At 35.2% G+C, this 18,802-nt stretch overlaps 1 protein-coding gene across 4 annotated transcripts in view; it reads right to left on the bottom strand.

Annotated features, from left to right (window-relative positions):
• PSMD14 (proteasome 26S subunit, non-ATPase 14) overlaps nt 1–18,802 on the bottom strand; it is a 61,322-nt gene that overhangs the window by 31,717 nt on the left and 10,803 nt on the right. For all 4 annotated transcript variants that reach the window (XM_088146646.1, XM_088146644.1, XM_088146647.1 and 1 more), the window contains 5 exons: nt 18,693–18,745; nt 5,420–5,491; nt 3,736–3,855; nt 1,329–1,399; nt 231–381 (listed from right to left, as the gene is read on the bottom strand). In XM_088146646.1, coding sequence (XP_088002772.1) covers nt 231–381; nt 1,329–1,399; nt 3,736–3,855; nt 5,420–5,491; nt 18,693–18,740 — 462 coding nt within the window. In that variant the 5' untranslated portion in view covers nt 18,741–18,745. The remainder of the gene's footprint in view (nt 1–230; nt 382–1,328; nt 1,400–3,735; nt 3,856–5,419; nt 5,492–18,692; nt 18,746–18,802) is intronic.

The following is an 18,802-nucleotide window of genomic DNA, read 5'->3' as shown; positions in this document are numbered from 1 at the left end:
ACAGAGAATAGTTAAAGAAAGTAGAAACGTTCTATATACCTCAAGCTAGCTATATTTAATTTAAGGGAAAAAAGGGGGGAAAGACAATTCTCATATTTTTATCTAAAGAAATGGTTGACACAACCCTCTGTTTTCCAAAATGTTCCATGTAAAAGAAACCATAATATAAGATTTGATTAAAAAACATTAAAAGAGGCACTTTCCCCCCCTTCATATAAACTAGCACATACCTTTCCTTTTACACTCTGAATGGGATCCACTACTACTGCCACAGCTCTTTCTGAAAGGGCCTCAAAACTCTGTTGAGTATTGATATCCACACCAGACAACCAACAGCCAAAACCAGGATGACTGTGATACCAGCCAACAACCATCTCAGGTCTGGAATAAAGGAGGCATTAGGAAATTCAACTATTTTCAGCAGAACGCATGAAAGGCAACAATGTAATACAAACACTTCTAGAAGCATAAGAAAATACTAAGGCAAAAGAAAGCGCCAGTAGAAACATTTATATTTATGCTCACCACATTATAATGAAAACATGAAAATGTGGTGAAGGAGTGCTAGCATTAAGGGAGGTGTAGTCACAAGTGTAGGTCAGGCTCTCAGTTTTTCATCCTGTTGCCACACCTCCTATCCAGTTTTTATCTTTTCAGCACTTTGGGAAATACCTACTCTAACACTAGAGCCAAGTTGGTTTTTCACCACAGAATATCCATTTCAAGCATGGATGATAGGAACAAGCAACAGCAAAAGATTAAATATCAATTAAACCAGTAAAAGTAGAGATTTGCTCAAAAAGCAATTTGCACTTTTCTGCTCGGCTGTTGAGTCTTTTGTTAACATTAACTCTTATACAGTTGTAAGTTTTTATATCAGTATAAGAATTTTAGCACAAAGATGACAACTGTTGAGAGACTCCAAATGAAGTCCTGAATTTTTTTAATATTTGAATTCCCCCCCCCCAAATAATTTTGGTTGGGTGTATAGAACAATGGTTGAAAAATCAGAATAAGGGTGGTTAACTGTCCCTTTTCTATTGTGTTAATACAGAAATGTAACCTGTTATTGAATATTCTAACTACTCCATACCTGGAGACAATCAGCACTAGAAATTTGAAAACACTTAGGCTGGCCTTCTACAATATATTAAATCCATTATTAAATGTAAGTAACCTATCATATAAATCACCCAGAAGGAATAAGGTTATGTTTAAACATTAGTAAATGATAGGATAGGAAATCAAGAGGACTTGAGTGTTATTATAATGTATTTTTATAGTCAATAGAGAAAATTATTTTTATAGCCAATAAAGAAAATCCTAACCTTCCAGTCTGTTTTAACATATCCAACATTTTGGCTTGAAACACAGGATCAACTGCCTCCACACTGACTCCCTGCATTTGGAAACAGATTAACAAAGGTAATTTTAGGTACAACTAATTCAACTTTTTCACATGATTAATTCAGGACAGTAACAATGTGATCTTCTACAAAAAATGAAGAGAGATGTCAGGAATCACAGAAATGTTTCTTTTAACAAACACATTTTATTCATTTGTATTCACTGCTCCCTTTCAGGAGTGCACAGGAGTTTAAACTTAGAACATTCAATGAATTACTGTGACTGCTTTGTCCAAGATCCCTTATACACTACAATATATCCAGTCAAAATTAGTCATGTTTTGAGAGCAATTCAAAAAATAAATTACCACTGATTTTTATGGAATCAAAATATGACAAACTTAGCCAATAGCTTCCACATCAAAATCCACCTTTTTAGTTAGTACCCTAAGTTTATAAATTTAGTATTTTTAAATTTTAGAAGAACATTTTAGAAGAAAAGTAAATGGAACAAAGCACTGCCCCTTTGTAATATTAAATCGTCTCTTTGAAGACAGGTCAGCTCTTCATCAACCCCATTCTGTAATGGTAGTGAAGAAACAATGCTCCTCTGTCATCTTCTATTCTTGAAGGGCAGATGGATGTAACTTCCCTAAATAATTTGACATCTTCTCTGGGTTATCTTCAAAATGATACAAAATAACTCTCAATAATCATTTAAGAGGACAAATTTACTCTTATCTACTTTGGACTCTTAATTCCACAATTCAGTTCATAAATGTGCAATGTCCGGTCATATTCAATTTGTACATTTTAGCTGGCCACCAGCCATAGCATAGTATTGGGCAAATATGAGGTTGTATGAGTACAACCTCATATTTGTAATTAGAAATACAGCATCAAAGACATAAATATGTTCATAAATTGAATGAAAAATAAATAAAGTCCAGAATGACTGAGTGCAGAAATTTTTTAATGCTTCTGTAAGAGAAATTGTCTAACCATCTTGAAAAAGATACTCATGACACTATACCAATTGAAAAGGCCATAAGTAAGAACTACTACTATTTACCAACATTGCTTTCTTGAACAAGGTGCCTGAACAGATGGTTGCCATGCCGCATTCTTGGATAAAACTGATTACAATATCTGCATTTATCTGGTTTCAAAATAGCTTTTTTCACTTAGACATCTCAATTGCTGTTTAAGTCAACTGCAGGATCCTACTGGATCTAATGTGCAAAATTTGAGGCATGAAGTATTTCTGTGGTCATTTATCCCTGGATAACTGGTTGCAGAAAGGTGCTGCATTGTTGACATTACAGAATTTATTAAAGATGTGAGTTGTTTCAAAGAGCCTTCCCCTGATTTTATCACGCCATCTTTAACTTCCATTTCTATTGTTTGTATTCTTAAGTCTGGTTGGTGCTGTTTTTATTGTTTTTACAGAAGTTGGTACTATAGATATAATTGGTTTTTAAATTCTATGTAAACCACCATGCGTTTTTGATTGCGGCAGAATAGGGGAGGGAGGGAGGGAGGGAGGGAGGGAGGAAGGAAGGAAGGAAGGAAATTTTGTTGGATTTTGTTACCTACTTATATTTTAATATTCTGCTTGTATTTTTAAAACAAAAATTTGTTGAAGGTAACATAAATTAACCAGATATGCAGGCAAAAGGGAGCATCTTTATGTAACCTTGTAACCTATAAACTACATGGATCTGTGTCATAAGATCACTTCAAGATATATTCTAAATTCTCAAATTTCATTTAAGTAGGATTAATGCACTCATGCCTTTTTTTCTTCCTTATGGTAGAAACTGGGGATGGAATATCCAATTTCCAGTACAAAACTTCTGCTATGAGCACAAAATGGACTCTCTGAAACTCAGAATAGAATGTTTCAAGCTTGGAATAGTTCTATTTCAAGCTCAAAGGATTTCCAAATGCTTGAAGCAGCCTGTTTCTCCCTTGAAATGGTTCAAAACAAAACGTCTAGTTACCCCCCAGTAGCTATTTAATTACTGCCAGGTTAAAGAGATGTTTGAACCACAACAGAAACATCTGGAATGTAAGTTGTATCATAGTCAAAGATTTCTACAGAAAAAGTTCAGGAAAACAGTATGAATAAGTTCTGATTGAACTTTTCATATTGTTTACCACAGACTTCAATACATCATGCAACTGATAATATCTAGTTACAAAACAATGTAGTTATTTATGACTGGAAAAGTTATGTAGAAGATAGAGCATCACATTCTTATAAGCTTAGATATATATACTGCTTGTATCAATATCTTCTTCAAAGAAATTAAGCGTGTTGGGGAGGAAAATTTTTGAGGTACAATTATCCAGTGTGATAGCACATGTACTAACTGAAAGTACTCACCGTTCCTGACTGTGGCATAGCAAACACATCAATCACTCTGACAGTATAATCATCAACAAATTCTCCAAGCATGAGTCCCATAACTTCCATGGGAACACCAGCTCGACCATGCTTCAACATCTGGAAAGATCAGAATTCTACTGAATAATATTTAAGGAACAGATGCTTGATTCTCTGGTGGTTTTAAATTTCTTTTCTATTATATATTCACATCTTTAGAGTTATAAGGCCACAGGCAGCATTCTCTGAAAATACTATAATATTACTTGTCTTACATAATGATTCACAGCAAGCTATTAATGGAGAAATCAAGTTTTTGAAAGCAAATGACAATGGGATGGCAAGAGAATGGATCATATCTCAGAAGATGATGCCATTAAAAAGAGAAAAGAATATATTATAAAATATTCCTTCCAATGCCTATTAGTTCTGTTTGTATAGAACAATCTACAAAATCTATGTTCAAAATATCTTCATTGGAAAAGAACTTGGAGACCTCTGAAGAGCACAATGTCACAGAACAGTGAGATACTGGTAGGAAAAATCTATCTCTGCTTTTACAGCACAAGTATCATCTTTAACCATAAAGCAGCTTTTATTCTCTTTGATTGATGTGCCAGTTATTGTCCTAGTTTGAGAACAACAGCCTCACTGTCATAATCCAACCTCTGCTAACCTCTCATTTAGATTACTGCAATGTATTCCATATAGGGCTGCTTATGAAGATAGTACAGAAATTTCACTTTGTACAAATTATTACCACAAGAATAGTTATATTGCTCCTTATGTTCATATTATGCCAGGTTTATACAATCAAAACTGATTCCCAGTTTATTTATGGTCCCATTGGCACTTTCCTGTAAAGCCCATGGTCCTCCTCAATGGCCTTGCCCTGGGAACCCCAACCTTAGAATGTGTCCTCAGCCCTGGATGAACACTTGGACCAACTTCATTTTTCTTCCAGCAGCAAGCAAAAATGTTTTCATTCTCCCCACGTTTTGAATATATTATTATATTAATACCTTAATGTTTTTCTTGCAAAGAAACATTTTAAGATATAAAGACTGATGCAGTAATCTAAATGCACATAATTATATTCAATCTGATTTTTTTTTATAAGATTCAAAGATTTCTAAAGAGTTTTAAAAACCATCACATAATTTGAATAAGTCACTTTGTGATTCACACTTAGAGGCTATTTGTAAAGTATCTCCAGGCATGGAACAGACAGCTGCCCATAGTAGTAAAATTAAAGTTGTTTACCAGTATACTATCTGCTCCTTAAAAATATACAGTGGTGAAAAAAATGGAGGGCAAAGAACCCATAAAGAGTTCAATGAGAATTGAACATACTCATTAGATGCTAAGTGTTGACCAATTCTTACTAGGCACAGTAGGAAAAACTGAATGGAAATAGGAATGTAACAAATGATTATATCAGGAAGCTATAGTTATCCAGATGTTGCTTGACCACACAACTCTCAGCATCCTTTGCCATTGGCATTATTGCTGGCACTTGTAGTTCTGCAACACCTGGAGGGCTTCTGATTCCCCAACCATTTCACATACCTGATTTTTAAATGCTTCAGCAAATATCACCTTTGATACAAGACACAGAAGAAACATCCCCATCATAATACATTCAGTGCTTTGTACAATACTTAAAAAACACATAAATATTTACCTTTAGAAGTGCAAGAGAAGAGATGTAAACCTGCTCAGCTGTGTCAACTGCAGGTGCATCTGTAGGAGGACCCTAGGTAAAGAAACAACATTCTATAATGTACACAACTCTACTTTATAAATAAAATGTGCTTCATTTTAAAAAGACATAGCATGAACACATTTGGTTCTATTAGTTGCAGAATTTTAAAACAAAAATGATAGCAGCAATCCCAAACCCCTACACTAATATAGGAGGGTTTCAACTGTTTTCTTCCCTCATCATTTAAAAATATGAAGAATGCAAGGTTACTGTGCTTGTTTCCATATATGTGAAACACTCAATATCCTTCCTTACATTATGTGAAAACAAGCTTAGTAAGACACTGAACTATGAATTAGAAGATCTAATTCAAACTTTGCATCTGTAATTCCTTAGTGTCTTTCAGCAAGTCACTGGTTGACTTCACACACTGCAATACCTCAATGCCATGGTTTGATGAATAAGCATAATGGTTAGTTTCATATATTAAGCCAAAACCTTACATGTCACATTGTGGCTTAGCACAATATGTGAACCCCGTCACTCTTAGTAGTGGCCTTGCATCTATGAGGATTACACAGATCCACCTCCCATTCATACAGTGCCTATTATTATTTATATGTCTCTCAATTCCAGTCAAATATATTTCGTTGTGCATCATTTACCTAGTCAGAATAAAAAAAATAGTACTGCTCTCTCTCTCTCTCTCTTTCACTCACTCACACACACCCACACACACCCCACACACACACAATCTCCAATTAACTACATGTTTCTTACAGTGGTGTGAATATAAATGCTGCTGGGCTAGCATGATTAACTGGCACCAACACAAACACAATTTCCCTTTGCTTCATCAGTTTTTAGCTAAAGAGAACTTGGAAAAAGGCTACAGGAGCATTTTGCAGATCCATTGGTACAGTGAGAGAAAAAAATGGACTTCCAATCCCTAGGCAGAAAAGCTGTGAACAAAATACTCTGCTCTTTGCTTTATGAGTAGCTAATAAAAAATTAGCACAATTGTCCCAGGTGTGAATGACGACCAAGGCCAAAATTATGTATTGCTCAAGCGTAGAATGCCATCTATAGCTTTTCAAAATAAAAATTATGCACTTCCTATGAATAATGACCTAGTAGTACAAAATCATCTAACTGTGGCAGATTCTGTAGGATAACTCTACAGGGGAAAAAAACCCCAACCAATATATGCTGATGATCAAGCATGCAATACGCATTTCTACTTAACACTATATTGGTTTTACTTCATTATATTTAAAACAGCTTAAAATATCTACTTAGCCATAAAATATCAATATGTGAATTTTAAAAGATGAAGTTGGGTATTTACAGGAGATTCAAAGAATTGGGCCCACAGTTCAGAAGGTCCTGCTTTTAATTCCTGCAAATGACCTCACTCTAAATACTACAGCTGAGAGCAGCTCTTGTCGATGACTATACAATGAAACAGTTCGAGGTTTCATGATAGCAATTATGAAAATAATTGCCACCATTTGTGACCTGAAGGTTTAATGGTAAAGCACCATTAAAAGGGGGCAATAGGTAGTATTCAATGCCATTAAGAATATTTTATAAGGAAGGACTGCATTAGAAAATTTAAAAATTAGTAGTGGGAATTTTGCTAACAAACTTTAAGTGATTTTGATCTCTCCACATTATTGCCCAGGACTCTGGAATACTCAGTTCTATTTCCTCCTTTTGTATGCAATCATCATTTTCTACTAGCTTCTGAAAAAACAGCATTGTCATTAAATAGTCTGATCCCCCCCCTTCAATTGATCCCTCTATTACTACTTCTAATAGTACTAAGCACAGAATGCAACTTTTAATATTTCATTCTGCTGACAGGTTATAGATAACCCCATGCTAATACTAGCTTTTGAATTGCTATGTTATTTTATGTATTTGCTTACAGAGGACCTTTTTACCCTATGGGCTTTTACACATTACTGCTTTGCCCTCACTTATGTTCACAATGTCTCTTAATTTAACCACAAGTTGTTAGTATATGACTATATGCTATTCCCTCTTCTATCTTCCAAAGAATGCTAAACAAATTTCCCTAAGGTACTCTACACCACAGACTGTATGCAACTAGTTGATTTAAAATCCTATGCCAAATATTATGATTAACAAGGAACAACTAGATAGCTTCATTTGATATAAGCAAACAGCCAGTTGGTTAGCAGGACTTCTCATTCTACTTATAGTGCTTAATCTTGAAGGTTCCTCTATTCTTAGAGTAGATCTGGTCTTCAGGAGGTAATGATGGGGGAGGAATCTATTCCACTGCTTGTTGCCAATCCATCGATATATGTTTCTCAGGTACAACTGAGAATCAATTCTTTTATCTTAGATTTGCTTTAACTAATCTTACATGTGCCAATTCAGCCATATAGCCCTATTTGCATATTCAATAATATGCTGTATTATATATGAATGTATAATTGCTACCCCAAGTATAGGTACATTTTCGTCTAAATATTACTATTACAGTGTGAATAGTTTCAGAGCAACAACAAAAATTCAATTCATTATATTGTTTTGAAACAAAATTCTGGACATCTAGTTAAACAAAACTGTATTTAAACTCTTCAGTCATGTAAACTGTTTACAGTTACCATCATAAGTAGAAAAGTAAATAACTACAGTAATAAAGCAAATTATTTTTAAAGGGGTCTAAAAGAAACACATAGATGCTGATCCACCAAATTACAATCAAGAATGATGCTCAGAAAATTACTGTCTGTAAATAGCAAGGTAAACTCTCAGTTCCACAGAATGATCAATTATTTTACACTCTTCTGTACCTATCTATAAGCTCACTGATATACAAGTTGGCACATCTGTAAGCCACAAACTGTAGAAGAGCTTTGTGTTTTCCTCCCCTCCCTTCCCATTTACCACCGGGCAACATTAATGAAGATGCACAGCACTTGTATATTAAATTGTTAGATTATACATCAAACCACATCTGCCTGTCATTTTCCATTCTAACCAGTGATCTACAAAGGTGATGAAAAGTAAATATACTTTTCGCTGAAATACCAGATGCATCAAATTCCCCAGAGAATCAATGTGCTAACATCATCACCAAAGACTAAAACTGAAGCAAGCCTTTAAACTTGGTGGTTTACTTACAACTAAAGTAAGCCACAAAAATTAAAAAAAACTTTATGGTTTTTAAAAGTTCTTTTGTATCCAGTGCATAAAAGATAAGTAAGGAAAATCAATCCTGATTATACTTTTTAAGAAAAGAAACAGATGCTTCTTTCTGACTAAACTGTCTACCAAGTGTTAGACAGTGAACTGACCTGCCTGCAGGGCAATCGTATCAGCTGTAAGCTGCATCAATCATTTCTCTTAGCCATTCCTTATTAGCAAATGCAGAATTTAAGGGAGTATCTCATAATTAAAAAGCATTTTTACATTTTAAAATACAGATACCAGTTTCTAAAAATCTAAGAGAACAAAGATCAAACAATCAGATCACAAATTAATCCAGTGAGGTTCAAATGAGGCACTACTTTCTTCAGGAGCATTCGAATATAATCCAACTATAAAAGCTGTGACTTTTCCTTGGGCAGCCCTTGTTGACTAAGTGTTAAAAAAGGCATTTGCCATTCTAACAGCATAAAACTAACGCCTCAAAGTGTTATCTACTCAGGCCTTTTAGCAAATTTGTTAACACTTTTAGGTATATTACTCCACCTTTCTCTTAGTGTGAACTGGTATCAATTATTTAGCCAGTTTTATTATGTTATTAGAATACCTGCTGATTTATCATGAATCAAAGTGTCATTTTAGAGCACTGCCCTTTACATCACCATACATTTCTTTAAATGTAAATGATGGAAAATAAATAAATGCCACAACTATAAAAAAAACCCGCAGACCTAGAGAAACATTTAAAACTCCTGCTGAACAGTCTTCCCCATTTAGTGGTGCTGCATTTCTTAAAAAAATGTTTTTAAATGTGGAAAAAGTGGTCCAGTTCTTAAAAATGTCATTATAAAGGAGACCTCTGTAACTAGACTAAATTCTTAGATGGTTAGATCCAATATTATTTCCATCCATTATTTTCAGATAAAACCCTTTTAAAATATAAACACAACAAAACAAGCATAAGCAAATGTACAACTATCCAACACTGTCATGTTTATTCTTACCCGGTAAAATAAAAATAGGAACCTTTTAATACTTAATTTTGTGAGTATTAAACAACTAGTGTGAAAAACAAGATGCATGTAAACTACTTCTACTGCCTCTGCTTCAATGACTAGCTGAGACAACCTGTTATAGGAGGTGTTAATTGGCAATAGGAGTGCAAGTCAGAAGCATGTTCCCCATCGTCCTAACCCAGCAAGGCTAGGTCATTAAAGTGGAAATGAATTCTTTCATGCTGACTTAACTCTTGGAGTACAGATTTTCAGCTGTTACACCTAGAGACAATTGAGAGTGTGTGCTACTTCAATGGCACAAAAACCATTTGCCTCTTAAAAATAATTGTATTATGTATACGCTTTATTATTCACTATATAGTAGAAATAATCTGCAAATGATCTAATGGTTAATGCACCCATGACTATAAGGAGATGAACAAGTAATCAAGTATACATGTATTCCGAGATGCACAACAGTCTGCAGACTTGCAATAGAAGAATCTGGGACAAATGATTTTCCTAACAAAGAAAAGGGTAACATGTCACTGCAAATGTGCCTAATTGTATAAGAAGTTGCAAATATCTTCTTATGAGATTAGGCACAATGGACAATATGTCTCAGGAATGGAGCAGCAGAGAAACAGAATGAAGTAAATAATTAAATAACTTAAGCCACGTAAGAAGAATTTTAGTAACCTTGAGTACATGGAGTAGAAAACACCATCTAAACACCACCATTTTGAGAGCTACGTGTGAAGCAGAAGTTGTAGGCCAGATAAGAGGTTTAAATTTCAGCTCAACTATAATGCTCATCAAGTGATGTTGAGCCAGTCAAATAACCTTTTTCATGGTCATGGTATGTAGGAGAACTGGATTGTGTACCAACAGTTCCATGCATATCTGGACTCATTCCCTGGGTTCTTGTCCTTCCTGCTCTAAACAGTAACAACTGAATCATAGATCTAATAATTTGAATGAAAGTAGAACTTTTGTGCAACCGGAGACAGGTCTTACAGGTCCCCAGATACACAACAGATTCTATGCATGTCCAAAGGAACATACTTAGAGCTCCCACTCAGACTTCACTAATCAACATGGAAAGATCTGGGACTGAAGCCTGGTATATACTGGTGATGTGGAGTGCATGGCCAGTATATGCAGCTCATCTATTACACACTTTTAAGATCTCATGAGTTTAGGTTAAACATCACAGAAGGGTAAGGAAGGAAAGCACTCAGTGACTGACAGGCCTGCCCTGAAATCAGAGTGATCCTTTCAATTGGGCTGTGGTTGCAATTTCTTGAGGTGTGGAAAGATTTGGGATAAGGGAGAAATATTTTGTTTTATCATTCACTCCACTTCTGTTTTCAGACTCTCATGTGAGCAGTGACTCTATTTTTAACCAGTATAAACTGATGTGGCTTATAAACTAGTTTATTTAATGGAAGATAACATAAAAGCAAGTTAATCCCTTATACCTCCATCTCAATCAGCAACAATCAGCTCTAGTGCAGCCATGATAGGTATCATAATTTGTTACAAACACCTGTTCTCTTTGCACAAAACACTCAAATGTTAGAAACTTGTTAATAGAGTTTTTCATTGTAGGGACTACTACTGCTGAAATTTCATCAGTCTGTCTCTGTAACAAAGCTAGGTATTTAAATATATTTAAAATCAGCATAGCTTAAAAGTAATTGTATCAACTTGTATGAAATTTTGCATGTATCACCTTCCCATCACCTTGCCTGCCAATTTCATTCTAGTCTGCTAAAAAGCAAAGATAATATAGGCAATTATGTTCCTCCCATGCTAGAGTATGGAATAATAAAGATCTGTTTTTCTAACTCACATTTCTGATCCTGGCAATGATCCAGAATGCCTATGTCCAGACCAATCCAGAATACACTGGACTATTTCTTGAGCACCGGATTGGGCCCACAAATTACACTAGATGGTATCTGCACACTACTAGCAGTAAACCATAACAGAATCTATTTTATGAAATGTACCGAGAAACTGTATGGTTGATTAAATAACATTACAGTAGTCAATAAGTACTTGTGAAAGAAATCAGGATGGAGGAAGCAAAGACAATACAGGAACAAAATATCTTGTTTTTATAGTAAGGTACTGTAAGATTTCCTTCTTAGGTACATTAGAAATGATTTTCCATACTTGATGCTATCAGAACATTAGAAACAAAACAGCTAGAGACATTTACAATGATTTAAAGAGTTTATGATCAAGGAAGAGGATATGGAATATTGATGACATCTGTGTTTTGGATTTTATGACTTAAAAATGTAAATAATCTATATGAATTATTTGAGAGAAAATGAACCTTGATCAAGAGGGCAACAGAGAAGAGTCAAATTTTAAGAAATGGAAATGCAAACAGGTTGATACGGTGACTCTCCTGTAAGCAAAGCATCACTGAAAGTATGCTAAATGTTTTTGGAAAGAAAAACAAAAAGGCTGAACAATGAAGCACAGACAACTGCTTGCAATCATTCAAAATTTATCCAGATTTCTATTATTTCCATTTCAGGGGGAAACCTTTAACAATGTTTAAACTCAGTTATATCACTGAAGAAATTATTTACAATAGTAAAATGCTTAAGGACTGATAGGAACTCGGTCCATATATGTCAAGCAGAAGGGAACTCATTCTTTCCTGCCTTCAAAGAAGGATTTGCAGTGTGCAGGATATGCTCACTTAGCCCAATATGTGGGAAGAAGGTTGTAAGCTAGGAGCAAATTCCTAGTTCCCTTTTTTCCTTTTTGCAAAAGCTTGCTAACACTGAGGTGCTTATAAGTTATAAAAAGCTACAATTAGCTTATTTCCCTCTCCCTAACCAGTATGTTAATTACTACTAAAAAAGAGTGTCTTGAAAACAACTTTTCCAGCATCTTAATCCATAGGATGAAGCAGTTTTTTGATTAGCAAATAAAGCATTACTCTGTTTGGCATCAAGACTGGACTTCCCTTCAAACTCGCACATTTTCAAAACTTACCTAAAGAGCAGAACAGGAATAGAGTGGTCTCAGCATAATAAGACCAATATTAAAAGTTCTATTGTCTTGCATTTCTCTCTCTCTCTTTTTTTTACAATAAATTATTTGGGGAAAGATGTGGACCAATATTCTTTAGCATATTTTTTACTCTATTTTTTTAAAAAATCTGATTGATCATATTTATAAAAAGTCACAATTTTAGAAACATGTCATTAAAATTAAATAAAAATATAAAACTTATCTGTAGGCAGAAAATTCTATTTATTATGGTAATTTCTAGTAAGTCAGACCACTGAAATATCAAACTTCATGAAAGGTTACAAAATAGAGTCCCAATACAGTATCTGAAAGCAAGCTTAATACACTTGTCTTGAACTATTAAAAGAAACAGCCCTTACATTTAGATCTTTTAAAAGAGATCACTATTAGATAATCCAAAATGAAATTAGATTACAGGGTTAACCTCTACATATATTAGACTAGTAGTAAGTTCAACAAGATTTTTAGATCAGTGGCAGGTCTTTTAAGTGCTACAGGTTTTATCAATTCTACAGCATCATGCAGTGCAGTACTTGAAACCTTTCAAAGTGACAGTTTTCAAGTGCCATGTACAATGCCCTAATCTGGAAGTGTCCCAACTAACCCATCTGATCAACAATTTCACAGATGGAAGCACTTGATGGCTAATTGGCAAGCCGATTATTCAAACAAAATAGCTATTTGCAATTCTTGCTTCTTTATTTCCAGTAGAAGTGCTAACACGGCTAAGAGACAGGTCACCCCTCCTCCATGCTCATTTTTAAAATAAATGGTCTACCTTTCTAGCTATTCCCACTGGGTACCATTTAAAGCATCTAACTGAAGTTGCAGTAGGCAAATATGGCAAAATGTAGTGTTCTGTATTGAAGGACAGACTTTGCTGGCGTTTCAGTTACTCTTTTTGAGGGCTGTATACAGTGTTACTCTGGGTTATTTACCCACCCACCCACATCATCATGTCACCAGCTGTCAGTGCTATTGTGCACTCGAAATGACATTTTAAAATTCAGAAGAGGAAATGCAGCAAGAACACTTAATTTAAATTTACCAGATAACATTGGTAAATTCTGAACCCTTGCTGAGCACACTGCAATTGTATAGCTATCTCCTATCTCTCACACGCTTTGTGTGCATTATGGATACCAGCAAATGTAAGAACAAGAGGGTGGTTCTAATACTGCTCACTATAAAGGTTATGAATAAGCAAGCATACCTACTTCTGCTATTTGGGAAATGAGAATTATCTGCTCTTCTGCATGTTTGTTGCAAGAAAACAAGGTGTAGAAAGCTGTGCACCTATTACAACTTTAACATAAAAAACTACAACCCATGAAATCATTTTCAGTTCTTCAAAAAGTCAACCATACTTTTTCCCTAACGTACACTTTAATGCCAGGAAAAGCACAAACAGCTAGTTTAAAAGACTTTTATCTTTTCTCCAGGAGGTAATAGTCACATTCAAGTGAAGGGTCCAATCCAGAATCAATGTTCTGGGAACCTAGTTGCAAGCAAACTACAAATCAAACAAACCATTACTTATCACACTTGGATATGTTTAATCCCTCCCCACAAACTTGGGTACAGAAGAGAAGAGACGAGACTTGAGGGTGCCCACTTCTAAAGCTTGAATGTGTAAGTCTTCAACTAGTAATCAGAAATTCTTGGTGGGTCATAGCCAGGAGCAGCAAAATTATATCCACATTTAGTCTGAAGGTAGGCCCTGCATGAAAATAACTGAAAACTGCTATTCCAAACTACGGTTTGGAAGATGCCCACTTAAGATGCAGCAACCACAGCTCTAGCCCCCAATCCAAAGGGCATCATAACATTATCTGGGTGGCCTCAAAAACCATGCAACAGGCCAGATTTTTACTTCTGTATGCTTCCTTGAAGCAGACAAGCAGGGCAGAAAATGGCACTAAATAATATGTTCAGACCTTTTATCGATCTTCTACATCATTGCAGTTTCTTTCAGTTACAGGATCTTAGGCATACTATTTGTTTCCATGCGACAGTGGGAATTATTTGCTACAGAAAGCAAAATGCTTTTGAAAACCAAGAAAATTTCAAGAGTAGTTTGGCACTAATTCTAAAGGAGTACGCTGGGTGTTGGAATTGTTTATCTAGACTTTTTTTTCCATAATTATGCAACGGTTCAGATAAAACGGCTTTTAAAATTTAAAAGTATGCAAATGCAGGTCACCCCAACTGACCAGCTGTGCGAAAATATTTCATATTTGTGGGGATACGAGTCTCATTCTCATCTTTAAGTGGGACATGCATTCAATCACTACGTATAATGTATCTATGGCAAAACATATAGTTTGTAACCAACCAACCTATGTTCTAGTTAAAGGACAGTAATTTTAACACATCACACATATACAGCTTCATTCCACATAATGTGTGTGTTGCTTTTCATGAAGAAAAGTTCCAAACATTATAAACATTTTATCACCAATATTTATTCCAGATTGGATAACAGGAATACTACTCATGTTAAAATGCTCTGCCAGATAAAGCCATTAACTCATTTTACATTCAAAAGTAAAGAAAATATTTGAATGTTGATTTGTTATAATAGAAAATAATTCATATGTAACCAATTGTGCATATTTTTTACCATAAGGCAATCTCACAGGAGAGGCTATGTATCACTGGTAGTTCTGTGAGGTCCCATCATATCAGGGTAGCTAGCATGTATAATTATGATGCAACTTTCAAACTGCTGAAATCCTACCAATTACAGCAGTTATGTCCCTCATCTAATCATGAGATAAAAAGTAAAAATGTCCTCAAGCTGAGCTCAATTCCTGATGATGGCATCCATGCCTTTTTCTTGGCAGAACTGCAGAAATGATTTGCCTAGGCTTTTTTCTGTTTTTTTTCAAAGTCTCAGTTGAGCCAAGAGCCTTGGATACTCAAGTGGTCCCCCACAGAAATGCTAACCAGGCCAACTCTGCTTAGCTTCAAAGTTCGATGAGTAAGTTATTAAAGTCCCCAGAGTAGTCTAGTCATCATGCAAATTAACAAACCTATACAGTCCTGTAGGTGATGCTGGAGTCCAAATCTGAGCCTGGATATAATTATCTATCAAAATCTAAAGAGATTTTATCATGTAAATTGTAGTATTTTACTATAATATTCATGATATGGGATCTTGTAACAGTGGCATTTGTTCTAGCATCTATCTCCACTTACAAAAAAGGGGTGTCATTTTTCCCACTTTGTCCTTCCTCTTGGGGCTCTCTGTACTACATGCCACCACCATTTCCCTGTTGAATCCTCTGACTGTCCAGAATAGTTTTTAGACGGCAGAGGGATATAGAAACAATTGGTGAAAGTTCCCTTCTTTTGCTGGCAGGGGCATTCACAAGCAGAAATGCCTCAGAACTTTGTGATTTTCCAAAAGGTCTTCTATTCAGCTTTTAGTCTAGTCTTCAACATTTCTGCAAGCAAGATTTTTCTCTCAGGTTATCAAAGACTCACTTCTACAGTATTTCACTTCCATCTCAGAAACTTCCATACATTAATAATATTCTATGTCTAAGAATAATACTGCAGGTTGCATCCCCTAGGGCCCTTATGCTCACAGGAAGACTTTTGCCTTAGTGGAGGCTTCTGCTAACAGAAGATGGAAAAGACAATTTCTCCTACTGTCTATAAGCCCCAAAATCTGTCCTCAAATGTTTGAGATCCTCCAGAACAGCATGAGACATAGCATGGAGGGAAACTGTCGAAAATGTTCTTCATTTTTGTTTGAAAGGACTTAATGCCTTGCAGTAAGTGGAAGGACAACACCCATTTTGGATCAGAGGCTTCAGCCAAGCAGTGTTCAGTCTTCCATGTTAAAGGCATATTTATATGCAAATTACCTCTAGATTCCTGCCTACCTGGAAAAATTGGACTACCTTCAAACCTTGGATAATCCATCCTTATAAAAATGTGTCACTCATAATAAGACAGATTACTTTAATTATGCTGTCATTACTCCATTGGAGGCTGAGTGCTACCCATTTTCTTGCTGATATTAAAAATAGGTTGTCTTATTTATCACAAAACTGCACTATCAAAATAGATCCCCACAGCAGACAAAAGACAATAAAGTTGAGGCTTCTTTTCCTAGTGTTTGTCCTGCATGGTTGCAGAATCCACTTATTATTTACGCTGCACTTACCTAGTTCTTACAAGAAAACTATCAGTGCATGATGCAACAAGGGGTTTTGCAGAGCACTATGCTGAAGGGAAGTGACTGGCCCAAGTCACCCACTTGGCTTTCATGCCTGATGGAGGACTAGAACCTTGGGTCTCCTCACTTCTAGTCTAGCACCTTAATCACTACACCATACTGGGTCTCAAGAACAAAACAATAAATATATTAAATTCAGCATGTGTCTCTTTTCCTAATTGTCTGGCTCAGAAGAAAAACTACAATAATTATGAATCTCTTATTGTGTTAAAGAATGAAGCTCATGTGAAATGTTTCAATTGCATAGTGTTAAAAATGTACTTTTAAACAGTATTCATTGAGAAGGACCTGGAAGAAAGTGCAAAATGCAAATACTTGCTATAAAGTTACATTTAAAAAGAAAAGTACTGCATCTGGTAGTATCACCATACCCTGGATTAGTTACACAATCATCTAAACTAATAGCATAGCCCTAAAAGCTTAGTGAAATATTCTATTTCAGGGAGAAAAACAATGTTTGCATCTAGTTACCTTGTATTAAAGCAGCAAGTCTATAATTTAAAATATAGAGAAACACAAACACAGTTCACAGTATGAAGTCAAAAGGAAAACAGTTTTACATCTGGCTCTTCAGCCATTAGGAAGCAAAGAAGAATACCTTCACCTATAAATCTTGCTCATGCATTAAGGTCTTCAGAAATGCACTGATAGTTCTGAGTATCAGTGAAAGAAATATATTATGCATTTGCAAAACAGCAGGCCTTCTCTGTGGTGGCACTTTTACTTTGGAATGTCTTCACAACAGAGAGGTAATTTGCTTTCCTTTCAGCACCAGTTCTAAACACTCCTTTTTGCTCAGGCATTTTACATTTACATTAAAAAACACACCAAAACACTCATTAGGTTACTTGCTAGCTGAATAGTTCTGATGACTTTTTTTACAATTTTATTACTACTTATATCATATTTTAAAATATTATGCACACTAACCACAAGCCTGGTTTATAAATTTGAAAAAATGACAATAAGAAATCTGTCTAGCATTAATAAAGTCAATATTACTCTTTGATAAAATGGCTCTCATTTATCTGTTTTTAAATCAGTGGCCACTAGTTGCATAAACTTCCATGGGCATCTTTCCCAAATACTGTTAATATGGATAAGTTAATACCATGATTGAAATTGCCATTTCTACAGAAAGAAGAAAGATGAATCTGGGTGAAAAAGATGGAGCATTCTATAGCTGGATCAAATGGTGTGATTATGTTCTATTGCTTATGTTCTTCCTGTGGGAGAATTTTTAATCTGTTGCAAACCTGATCTAAACAGCTGGAAGACACTCTGGGGCAGATCTGAGATCCCACTTTGAGGTAGTAGAGCAGAAGTGACAGTCCTGTTGCAGGAGCATGAGTACATGAATGAAATTTAAGAATAACATCTGCTAATTCTGGAAGATTGTGTTTATAATTCATTTGAATTTTCCAGTACCTGATGGATCAGAATATACAATAATATTATGACAAATGAAAAGATCTTGCTTCTTGATAAAGTGAGCAAATATAAGTTCTGTTTGGAAAATTAAATTAAAGCCAGTGTCAAACTTGGAAGTGAGGGAGGACATTGCAGTGTTTTGTTACAGCAAACCTACAGGTACTCTTCTACAATGAAACAAATAATCTATCAAAAATATATAACAATGCTTCCTTTTCTGCACTTCTATACACGATTTCTGTAATTCCTCAAATGGTTATTTTTCCAGAGAAGGACATGATTTAAGTTTGTAACTTAAACTCAGAAAAAGGTTATTGGTAAGCTAGATACTAACCTGTCCTAGACCAGGCATTCCTCCTCCAAGTCGTAGAAGTCGATCCATATTTCCTGAAGAAAGAAAGAAACAGATAGCATACCTGGGTTCTAATGTGTTTACTAAACTGT

This window comes from Python bivittatus, unplaced genomic scaffold (assembly GCF_059951505.1).
Source record: "Python bivittatus isolate LINGU-HERP-01145 unplaced genomic scaffold, Pbiv_v1 ctg000480_np1212, whole genome shotgun sequence".
Lineage (NCBI taxonomy): Eukaryota > Metazoa > Chordata > Lepidosauria > Squamata > Pythonidae > Python > Python bivittatus.
This window is presented reverse-complemented; position numbering and strand designations above follow the sequence as displayed.